At 39.8% G+C, this 12,638-nt stretch overlaps 1 protein-coding gene across 1 annotated transcript in view; it reads left to right on the forward strand.

Annotated features, from left to right (window-relative positions):
• Positions 1–12,638, forward strand: part of FSIP1 (fibrous sheath interacting protein 1) — a 205,938-nt gene that overhangs the window by 183,958 nt on the left and 9,342 nt on the right. The window contains exon 10 of the mRNA XM_037504133.2: positions 12,092–12,593. Within this exon, the coding sequence (XP_037360030.2) occupies positions 12,092–12,593 (502 nt within the window). The remainder of the gene's footprint in view (positions 1–12,091; positions 12,594–12,638) is intronic.

The following is a 12,638-nucleotide window of genomic DNA, read 5'->3' on the forward strand; positions in this document are numbered from 1 at the left end:
TGGGTGGGGTCCAACTGAGTGCTTTCTTTGAATGGGGAGAGGGGACCAGGTAATGCAACAAGAGTGAGCTGCTTTTCACAATGAAGACAGAATAATTGTGCTCAGAACATGGCATGGATAACACATGGAGGGCCAGCCCATGTCTCTGGAAAGCAGAAGTTCTTGTGGTCAAAATCTGGAGGCCTTGTGTAATCCATTGACAGACTGTGTGGGGCCAGGTACTACTTTCTAGGCCATGCCAGAGCTCCATCCTATTTTAGCTCTGTAGATGGCCTCCTCTCTCCCCCTCTGGACTGGGTATGAATGGTTATCTTCCCTAACATCTGTTGGCTATACTCCCCTGACCTGGCCTTCAGCGAGCCCCTCCTGCACCACAGCAGTATAGTGACCACGCCACCACTGCCTCCAGGCCAGCCCAGAAAATGTGTGTTGAAGATGCTAGGGACAGAGTTCTCAGGTCATCTTCTCTTCAGCTGAAGTTGAGATGATCTAGTGAGGCAGCCTTCTCTTTACACAGAGGTTCTCCAGGTTTTGATTATACCAAATTTCTCCAGCTGACTCATCTTCCAGCTGATCTACAAAACGGGGAGGATTGATTTGGGGCCTGGCCCAGGTTAAGGCATTTAAATAGCTAACAGCATTCTTTACTTCTGACCTCATTATGCCCTCCCTTGCCCCAGTTTATCGCAACAAAGTAAAAATAGAACTTTCAAACTGAGGAGTGAAGGCCATGCAAACTATTTTCATAACTGTTACTATCCAGTAAACTGGCAGTCTAGCATAGCAGTGGTTAGTTGCTCTGACATGATATATAAGTTGATCTGAAATTAAGATGTCATATGTATATTTGAAAATGTATCAATGTATGACTGTGTGTGTGTATATATATTATATATATATACACACATATATATGTGTATATATATATATTTCCCTAGGGAATGTGTGTATATGTGTGTGTGGGGGGGTGCCCAATACCCTGTAACCAGAAAAACTACTGTATATACAGACTTGCTCATCTCATTTCCATCTCATTTGCTTGGAGTGTGTGGTGCTCCTTCCAGCCACAGAGCTGGAATCCACGCCTGTTTCTGGGGAGAAAATGATAGATGTGTGACAAACAGGCCATTCCAGCAACTTGCTCAGAACAAGGAAATCTGATCCAAGTGGATTTGCTGTCTCTACTGCTGGATAAAAACAACTTCTGGCAAACTTCAAATGATAATTTTCCCACAAAATGGAAGAATTGGAAGTGCTTTTCACCAATTTTCCTACAAAAAATCAAAGTAGTAAAGTCAGCCTAGCTCTCCTATAAGCATATTTATACCGTTTTGACTGTGTCAACAAGTAAAACTGATTTCCAGCCCCTTTTCAAATTGTAGGAATTGAGAATCCCACCTTTTCCTTCTGGCCCCTCTCCTCCACGTCCGCTCTTTCCGTGTGCACTGGACTCCTGCTGCACTCTACCCCACTGGCCTGGTAGGTGGAAACAGAGTTTGGTTCCTTATGTTGTGGAGACCACCTGAACTTGGAGGAGCCACCACAGAAAATTCAGGGGCACAGCAGTTTCTCATCAGGCAAACCTTCTAGGCCCTGCCTCAGCTGTTCAGAGATCAGTGGCCTGGGCAAGGTTGGTACCTGGTTCTACATGGTCCCTTGGATATGCCAAGCCCCATATAAAAGTGGGCTTCTAACACTACCACAATATTCACCAATTCAGGGGCCACATGCCTTGACCTACTTCATATCCGACATTATTTCTTTCTGCAGATCCTCCAGGCTTCTGATCTGGGGTCTGACTCACTTTAACCTTGTCTCAACCCTCACACCTAATGTTTTACAGCGTTTCTCTGAAAATGACCTTTGCTCCCCTTTTAACTAGAGTTTCTTCTCTGGTCAGACAACCTCTGACTATACTGGTTAAAAATATGACCTACCTGGCTTCCAGAACTCTCTGTCCCTGGTGTGGCCTCCTAAGTACATTGTACCTGTCAGACTTGCCTTTAGATTATTGGGATAACCTCATTGTAAGAGAGGAAGGTGGAAGAATAGACTAGGGAGTGAAGGAATAGGAGGGGAAGGAGAAATAAGCCCATTTTCCTAGCACCGTTGATGCAGACATTAAAATGAACACTACTCACTCTGCCTCCCATGATTGTTATTTTTATTTTTATTTATTTGTTAAAATTTATTTTTTATGCATACAAGAACTGGGATACAGGCCAGAGATATGGGGGTGGGGGTGGGTGAGAGGATTCACCAGACAGAGTGGGAAACAGAACAGCCAGACTGACTGAAGGGAGCAGAGGGCGAGACAGGAGAGGTCTGCTGTGCTATGTGCATCACCTCCCTGGTTGGCCTGTAGAGGATGCAGATAGCTTCATAGTGCTGTGCTTAACCTCTTGAGCCACCAGGGAGGCCCACTCCCATGATTTTTAGACTTGTTTAATCCCAAAGAGCCACAACAAAGTGACACAGACCTATTGAGTCTCTATGAGCCTATTGGGAGCATGTTGACTTGATATACTATAGTCCAACTAATCGTTCTATCCACAAATGAATATTTTCTGGAGAGTGGTTCTGCTTTTTAAAAAACCTCAACTATCAATTGAATACTCATTGAATCAGATGGATGAAGTTTGGAAACACCTTGATTGCTAATTTTTTGGTTGGCTATAGAACTTTATTAGTGTCAGGTCTATTCTGATGGCTGTTTACTTTATACCAATGATAGCTTACAGTGTGATACATTTATTTTGGGTGTCCCTGCTCTCTGCTCCTGTCTTCTTCTTTGGGAAATCTCCCTTACCTGCATGATAATAGCATGGGCTTGGGTGGCCATGTTCATGCCATGTGCCTCTCACCTTAGTTGATTGAACTAAACTTTTGAAACTGATATTGTCAGTCCATTATCTGGTCCGTTATCAAGACAACCAGGTTGTCTTGCTTCACGGTTTGAGTTAATGGCCATAGAGACAGACCCTTGTCAGTCATTGGTTGATGCCAGACTGTTAAGGTCATGTTGAGTGAAGACCAGAGCTAGTTCAAGCTACAGAGGCAAGCTGAGATTATGAGAGAGTAGAGACCACTAATAAGCAGAAAAAGTTCATTTGCAGAGAGGAAAGTGCATCAGACGAGCAATGAGTTAAGAAACCACAGAGACCCAGTGAGAGAATGACAAAATACTTGACTTTGGTTCCTGGTGGCTCTCACCTCCAGACCACAGGAGACCTGTGTATACTTCATTATCTGCTTGTTGGTACCTTCGAGATTACTTTTTACAACAACCATCACCTTCAGTACTGCCTCTTTTTTCCCCTTTGAGATGACTATTTCTGTTTCCTACTGCCCAGAAACTTGACTAAAATAAACTACTTCTTGTATGTTGCCAGATGTGACTGCAACAGAATTGTGAACTTACATCTTGGTAATTAAGCAAAAGTGGAATGTTTTCTAGTTCTGTTTTTTGAAGTAGAACTTGATATCGTTGAAAACTATACGTTGTTAACCATTTTGCGTATCTGGCTTTCCATCCTTTTCTCCCTTGTGACAGCCATATTGGCATTATAGGGTGTGTCTTTAGGATCTCAGTACTTGTGGAGAAAAACAACCCAACATGGGACATTAGTTTACATCAAAAGACAAGATTGTCTCTGCTAGCTTATAATGGTGGACTTTGGTTATCTGCCTCAAAGACATAATCTCAATTGCTTTGTCAACAAATCCACCGCCCAAATAACGAGATTTTTATGACTGGGGAAACTGGAATACATAGCATAAGAGGAGAGGCAGGATGAGGGTGAGGTAATTCATAGTCAGTGTTCCCTCTCCGGCAATTATAAGTTGCGTTCCTCCTCTGATTTAGCTCCTCACCATACTGACGTTTATCTAGGTGGAGAAATGTAAACAGTGGGTACCCTGGGAATGGAGCTGGGTTTTTTTGTTTGTTTTTTAATGATCTGAAAGGGCGGTCACTATGTAAGTTTGTGTAAGACACTAAGTCTCAGTAATATAATCCGAAGTTTCTACTTTTCAGAAAGAATTTTTGTATCCGAAAGAATGAGTGGAAACATGAATGTCAGTTGGAAAAGGGATACTGGGAAAATGGTCGAGGGAGAGCTCATCTGCAGGGAGAGGCATGTAGGCCAGTGGTTGGGCACAAAGACTCTGGACCTGAACTACTTGGATTCAAATTCCAGGTCTGTCACTTTGTGGCTACATGACCTGTTTATTTCCTAGTGTCTGTTTCTTCATCTGTGAAGTAGGAATAATAATATTGTCTGCCTCATGAAATGTTTTGTTGTGAAGATTGAAGGAATGGTTATATGTTTTATGTGTAATGTCCAGCCAGAGTATGTTCTTAATAAATGCTAGTTATTATTACTATTCTGTAAGCCATCACCTACTGGGTCAACAAGACCAGCAAGATGCACGAGAACTAACACCACAAGTATACTAGATTCTTTTCCTGATGAGAAAAATCTAATACATTCATTTTATGACTTGCAATGTGTGGTTTTTTTGGCTAAAACAAGAAAGAAGGTCCATGAAAGAGCTACTGAAATGAAGATGGGAAGAGACGAGCTTTCATAGAAGGAGAGAAAATAGATTGGGCTCTTGTCTAGAAAAATGAAGACTGGGATTCACTATGATGAATTTTATGAAGGGCAGGAACAGCATGAATGATTTGTTTATGAATCCTGAAATATTAGACCTGGCGTGAAAGAGGAATACTTTGAGGGGAGTGGTTGAACAGATGGTTACTTGACTGTGCTTGCACAGTGAGTCCTTCAGGGATGAAGCGCATTAGCTCAGGCATTTCAGAGCAGTTTAGATGAAGGCTGTGGGTTAGTGTCACTTAACTGTCAGGGGCCCTTAGGAATGTTTGTGACAGAGTCCCAGTTTAGTTCAGTTCAGCATTTGTAAATAACTTAGTAGTGCATAGCTATTTGCACAGCACCCAGCAACCTTAACTCACTTGATTCCCACAACAGTGATTTACCTGTGGACAAGGCTCTGCCATGAATCAAAACATGAGAAAGATGGCTCATGTTGAGTATTCCAATCTGTATTGCCACCCAGAAACAATCTAATTAAATTAGCTTACTTTGAGAGCTTAATATATTTGGTTTGCTTTTATTTATAATATTTTGAGACCAGAGAATTTATTTTTTTTGCTTTTTTACTTTTTTTTTTTATTTTTTACATCATTGTTCATTTTTAAACAATATTTGCTTCCCTCCCACCCCCTCAGGTGTAGTCCCCATAGAGTTTCCTTCACCAGTGCACCCGTGCACCATCACCTCAGTCCCCTGTGCTCCTTCCTCCATCCCTCTGATCTCTCTCCCTCCTCCTCCCCTGCAGGATGTCTCTGATTTATAATTGTCCGTTTTTACTCCATTGTGTTTTGTACTGTTATTATTTTTTTACACTGATGTCTTATTGGGTTCCCCTATATTCCTGCTATAGGTGAAACTATCCAATATTTTTCTTTCTCCTTCTGACTCATTTCACTGAGCATAATTCCTTCTAGCTCCAACTACGTTGCTGCAAATGGCATGAGTTTATCTTTTTTGATTGCTGAATAATATTCCATTGTGTATATATACCACATCTTCTTGATCCAGTCATCTGTTTTTGGGCATTTGGGTTGTTTCCAGGTTTTGCCTCTTGTAAATAGTGCTGCAGTAAACGTAGGGGTACAGGTGTTCTTTTGAATCAATGTTTTTGTGTCCTTTGGGTAGATCCCTAGGAGTGGAATTGCCGGGTCGTATGGTAGCTCCATTTTTAGCAGGTTGAGGAACCTCCAGACAGCTTTCCACAGTGGTCGGACCAGGTTGCACTCCCACCAGCAATGCACTTCCACCATACCCTCGCCAACATTTGTTGTTGCTAGTTTTTTTGATATGTGCCATTCTTACTGGTGTAAGGTGGTATCTCATTGTGGTTTTGATTTGCATTTTCCTGATGATAGGGATGGTGAACCATTTTTTCATATGCCTGTTGGCCATTTGCATTTCCTCTTTGGGAGAAATGAGACCAGAGAATTTATAGTTATTTCATGAGCTCAGAAATAGTGAAGAAGTTATAGAAATAGAAGTTTTCTTTTTGCATTACCTTGTTTTTGTAAATTCTTCCCAGGCTACCCTTTAATTTTAATGGAACAGTTCATTATACTTATTTCTATTTTAGAGTAGTTATTCATTATAAACAACTTTAGACCTACATTTTAATCTAGAGTTCACCATCTTTAGTTCCTCATTTCGTAGCTGAAAGATATTAGTTCTTTAGGTGATGTGTTTAGCGCTCAGACAAAAGTCCAAGCTCTAGTCTTCTCTGTTTTCTTTCCCATCTGGTGCCTCCCCCAGAGGTTCAGGGTGATTGTGTAATAGTTGAGTTTCTTTCTGTGTAGACATACACCCAAACGTGTTGTGCTTTATCTTGGGGTACTGACAGCAGATTTATAATGAAACCTGTGAAATTTAAGCTTAAAGACCCCTCACTTGTATGAGCTTTGAGCGGTGAGGAGAAGCTAGGTTGCAATCAGGAAATACATTTTTAAATTTTTATTGAGTTAACATTGGTCTACATCATGGTTTGCATTTTAGAAGTGTAGGACCCTCCCCCTCTTTCACCAAAGCACCCATAGTTCACCACCAGAGTGCTGTGGGCCCCCTCCCTACTTCGTTCTCACCCTTCCCTCCCCCTCTCCTGTCTGCTGTCAAAGTCCAAGGGTTAGTTTTTTAAGGAAACATTTTCTGTTTAACCATGTCCGGTGAGTGACCCAAAGAGCTCTTGTAAGAGATGGACTTGACTCTTCAAGGCTCCAGTAATTTGTTGTGAACTTTTTCACATTCTAAGAAAAGGAAACTCACTTTTGCACCTTATTTTATGTTTTTTTCTTAATGAATGCTCTTCCTCTGCTCTAAGATTATGTAGGCTTTGGACTGCATGACACCTGGATCTGCTGCTGATGCCCAAAGACATACTCAGTTAGGAATTCCGTTGTAATATTTCAGATTTTTTAAAAAAAAATTTATTTAGAAATTCGAAAATTAGAAATAATATTTTTATTGTTAGTCAACTTTAATTTTAGTAATAAAATAATTAAAGAAAAAGTTATTTTAAACAAAAACGGCAGCTGCTTGCCCCATGATTTCCCCATCCCTTAGCTTTGCTCTTCAGGGTCAAAAACTTTTAATTCCTTTAGGCATTTTCGCCTACTGTTCAGCTCTAGAGTATTTCTTAATAACTTGCTTTCTCTGCTCTTCGCTCCCCTCTTTTGATCCCTCACCCTCTCCCCTGCTGAATGTCTCTGATTTATAGTTTGCCTGCTATTTTGTTTTTGCTTTTGTTTTTTTCCCTGATCCGTTGTTTGGTTCCCATCTATTTCTCCTATAAGTGAACCTGAGAGGAGAAATCAAACGTGCAAAAATGAACAACAATGTAAAATATAGATGTGTAAATAAATTTAATAAAAAAAACTTGCTTTCTTAATTGACCAGTTTTATATCATTTATGAGGCTATAAATTATTCTATCGGTTATATATTGACTTCCATAAAGATAGCTAAGGCTTTAACTGTTATCTAAGCATGTCCTCTCTCTTCCCATTTTCCCAAAATAGCTAAATCACGATTACGGGTTATCTCAATCATTGCTATTTACAATGCGATGACTATGTAAATGTTCACAGCAGAAGCAAGTAGTACTCTGTTCTTGCATAACTCTTAGGTCCTAGAGTATTTTGCTTAATTTCTGTTAATTATCTGAATCACTACATTTACTGTCTTTCCGTGTAACTTTTTACTTTTTCCACAGTTCACAACTGCTTTTGTTTTTCTTTTTCTTTAACTTTTTGTGTATCTAACAAAATATACATCATCAGAGTTGACAAGCATCTACCCTATCAGTATTCTTTTTGGAAGTGACCAGATATATTAGATAATCTACCCATTTTCTACTTTCCCCTCTTTTTTCTCCAGAGACAACCTTTTATAGTCCTTCATCCTCCTGCTCCAGTATGAACTTTTTTTTCTAGTGTCTGAAAACTTCATATGATAAGTCTTTGGTGAAGGAAGACGTTTGGTAGAACTGACACTTACTGGATTCTTTCCAAATCCTAGGGAATTATCTACTTATTATAAGCTATTTTATATAATCATATATTAAAAATATATATTTAAAAGTAACATATAAAGACTGCTTCCATTTCTAGTTGACAAGGTTTTCATAGTAGGGTGAAGGGAATGTTTCTGATGAGGGATAAAATACTACATCTGGATACCTGAATGATTAAATGCATGTCTAGTGATTAAAAGTAGCATTTGTTAATATATATTTCAACTCCTATTTCTTGACATGTATATTAACCATAGGGTGTATTACCTGAATTTTGAAACCCAAAAATTATTAGGAATATATGCTCTCAAAGTCATAAGGTCACTATGAAACTAGTTTTTAATATAAGGCCATTAAGTATAACTACTAAGCACATGATATATTTTAAAAGCATGATACAAAATTTGCTTTATGTACTTTTTATTAGCTACACTAGAGGTACTCCACAGTAGTGGGGAGTTAATTAAACTAGTTCCAATAACAGCTCTCCTCTCCCACATCTCAGTGCCTTCTATATGCAGAGTATTTGGTTAATTTCTTTTTTTTTTTTTAAAGATTTATTTATTTATTTTATACAAGAATCAGGGTGCAGGCCAGATGTACCGGAAGGTGAGAGGATTCACCAGCAACAGAGCGGGGAACAGAACAGGCAGAGTGATGAAATACACTGCTGAGGGGAGCAGCTGGTGAGACAGGAGAGGTCTGCCATGCCATGAGGGACCCTCGCCGGCTGGCTGGGATTGAACCGGTGCTGTAGAGGCTGCGGCCAGCTTCACAGTGCAGCGCTCAACCGCCTGCGCCACCAGGGCAGGCCCTATTTGGTTAATTTCTTATTGTGTGCTTTCAGAGAAAGCCAATAGCATTGCTTTACCTTTCTTTTTTTTTTTAAGATTTATTTATTTAAAATCAAATACTTGGGAATTAATCTAACAAAAGAGATAAAGGACCTATACAAAGAAAACTATAAAATACTGTTAAAAGAAATAGAAGACGACACAAAAGAAATGGAAATACATCCCCTGCTCATGGATTGGAAGAATTAACATCAAAATGGCCATCCTACCAAAAGCAATATACAGATTCAATGCTATTCCAATAAAAATTTCAATGACATTCTTCAAAGAAATAGAACAATTATTGATGAAATTCATATGGAATCACCAAAAACCCCAAATAGCCAAAGCCCTTCAGAAAAAAAAAGAAGGGAATGGAGGCATCACACGCCCAGACTTCAAACTATACTACAAAGCCATAATCATCAAAACTGCATGGTATTGGAACAAGAACAGACACACAGACCAATGGAATTATATAGAAAATGCATAAATAAACCCACAGATTTATGGTCAACTAATATTTGACAAAGGAGCAAAGAATATGCACTGGAGCAAAGAAAGTTTGTTCAATAAATGGTGCTGGGAAAACTGGGTCGCTACATGCAAAAAAATGAAGCTTGACCACTACCTCACACCATGCACAAAAACCAACTCAAAATGGATTAAAGAACTAGACATAAGACCTGAAGCCATAAAATACATAGAAGAAAATATAGGTAAAAGACTACATATGCACATCAAAGACATCTTTACAGACACATCACTGAAAGCAGTGATAGTGAAGGCAAAGATAAACAGCTGGTACTTCATCAAATTAAAGAGCTTCTGCACAGCAAAAGAGACAATAACCAAAACAAAGAGAAACCCCACCGACTGGGAGAACATTTTTGCACACAACACTAGTGATAAAGGACTGATCACAAAAATCTACAAAGAGCTGATGAGATTCAACAAAAACAAAGAAAATAATCCAGTCAAAAAATGGGCAAAAGAGCTAAAAAGAAACTTCTCTGAAGAGGAAATGCAAATGGCCAACAGGCATATGAAAAAATGTTCAACATCACTTGTAATCAGGGAAGTGCAAATCAAAACTACCATGAGATACCATCTTACACCAGTGAGAATGGCACATGTTAAAAAAAACTAGCAACAACAAATGTTGGCGAGGGTGTGGAGAAAAAGGAACTCTCCTGTGCTGCTGGTGGGAGTGCAAACTCGTCCATCCACTATGGAGAGCTGTGTGGAGATTTCTGGACCTACTAAACATAGAGCTTCCATATGATCCAGCAATTCCACTCCTAGGTATTTACCCAAAGGACACAGAAACATCAATTCCAATGGGCACCAGCATGCCTATGTTTATAGCAGCACTATATACAATAGCTAAGCTATGGAAACAACCCAAATGCCCAAAAATAGATGACTGGATCAAGAAGATGTGGTACATAAACACAATGGAATATTACTCAGCAATCCAAAAAGATAAACACATGCAGTTTGCAGCAATATGGATGGAGCTAGAAGGGATCATGCTCAGCGAAATAAGTCAGAAAGAAAAAGAAAAATACTGGAGGGTCTCAAGAGACCAGGAGAAAGACTAATAAATACAAAGTAGAAATCAAAATCAACAAGCAACTATATACCAGAGACACACTATGGGGGCTGGGGGGAGGGAGAGGCAGGGAAAGGATGGACTAGAGTCAAAATAAGGGGGGAGATGCAATTGTATGGGGAATATAACCAAAATGAAAAGGCATACAATGTGCAAAGATGAAAAAAGATGTAAGAATTATATAAAATAAAATATTTAAATAAAAAAAAGATTTATTTATTTATACAAGCACTGTGTACAGTCAGAAGCACAGGAGGGTGAGAGAATTCACCAGAGCCAGAGCAGGGAGCAGAACAGGCAGAGTGACGAAGTACACTGCTGAGGGGAGCAGCGGGTGCGGCAGGAGAGGTCTGCGAGCCATGTGGGACCCTCGCTGGCAGCCAGGGGTTGAACCAGCACTGCAGAGGCTGCAGACAGCTTCACAGCCCAGCATTCAACCACTGCGCCACCAGGGAGGCCCAGCATTGCTTTACTTTATGGAATTAGAAATTCAAGCCATTGCAATTCATGATTTGATTTCCTCAGGGACTTCTTGTTCTCAGATAGTCACTCCTCTCTAAAGGAGTTAGTGTTTTCTTGGACAGTATATATACTTGGACTCTCCAAATCTGGAAAGGTGTTGATTCTTTAGAGAAGACTTTTTTTTTAGTATGTTTCAATGTATTGTCACTGCATTCCTTTTGAGATTGTTGCAATTCAAGAAGCATGCCATTAAGTTGAATTATTGTAGAACATCTCTCCGTTCATTTGATTTATTTCCTGAGAACATTACTGCAAGAAAAAAAGTATAACCTTTATAAACAGATATTAAATATGAATGATCACATCCTTCTCCCAAAATGCACTGCTCTTGGAATGCCCCTGGCCTCTGTCTACATGTGTAGCTTTGAAGCAACTACACATCTCAGGATGCGCTACCACTTCACCCTTCCTTTTCTGTCTTCAGCAGTATTGTCTGCTGACGATTGTGGATAGACATAGGACTGGTGAATCCCCAGGGGCAGGCATAATATGCCCTATTTGCCTGAGTTTTTGTTTTTATTTTCAGTTAAAGAGTTGGGTAGCAGTGGGTTCATGCTGAGGACTGGTGGGGACAGGGAAACACCCACTGGGGATTATGGCAGGATTCTTGGCTATTTATCAAAGATGTGGTTGCTTACTTCCTGCTTAATGTCACAAGACTTATAAAATCTAAGGTGCTATTCTAATATCTCTTTTTTAGCTCAAGTTACTTCTACATGTAGGGACAGTGTTTGTGGTTTATTGGGTGCGGTAATTCATTCCTATCAGTGTTGTGGGGCATTTGCTGGGATTTTAGTATGTGTGATTGATTCTACTTATTCTCTAGGGATGCTGTGCATTTTCCTTGTGATTTTGAATACTTTATAATGAATAATTTTGTTACTTGGGTGTTTTGCGTAAGGGGTTTCCTGGTGTTTGCATTTATATTGTATCACTGGAAGCTCACCAAAAATATATGTGTTCACTTAATCAACTAACTATGAAAACTTTTGTTTTATCAGTTAGATCCAACATCACTTCTCTCTGAGGAACAGTTAAGGTATCTCCTGGATGCATGCACATTGAAACAAAAATCCATGATTAAACTTCCCTCAGATAGGGAAAAGAAAGACATTGAAGACATGGCCTCCGCATTCCCCCACCTTTCCAGATCCGTCGTCTCTGAGTTACTACATGAGTCAGAAACAGAGGTCAAAGGCACTGAGGTAGAAGATGTAAATATACCTGGGAATACAGAATATAAAACATCTAGAGGCTATTATCTCAGCAAAGCCTTGAGTGGGCATTACATGTCACAAACTTTTGTCATGGAAGCAAAGGATATGCAGATTTCCAAAGACGAGGTTATTGGTGACACAGAAGACTATTTTATGTCAAAGACTCTTGGCATTGGGCGACTGAGAAGGCCTTCTTTCTTGGATGATCCGCTGTATGACATCAATGTAAGCCTCCCATCTGAAGACCAACATCTGAAAGTCAGCCCTCCAGAGAAACCAGAAACAGGTGAGGCTTGGAGAAGGTGTTTTTGGTGAATAGTTTTTTGCTAAG

This window comes from Talpa occidentalis, unplaced genomic scaffold (assembly GCF_014898055.3).
Source record: "Talpa occidentalis isolate TD23 unplaced genomic scaffold, MPIMG_talOcc4v2.1 talOcc4.11, whole genome shotgun sequence".
NCBI classification, from domain to species: domain Eukaryota; kingdom Metazoa; phylum Chordata; class Mammalia; order Eulipotyphla; family Talpidae; genus Talpa; species Talpa occidentalis.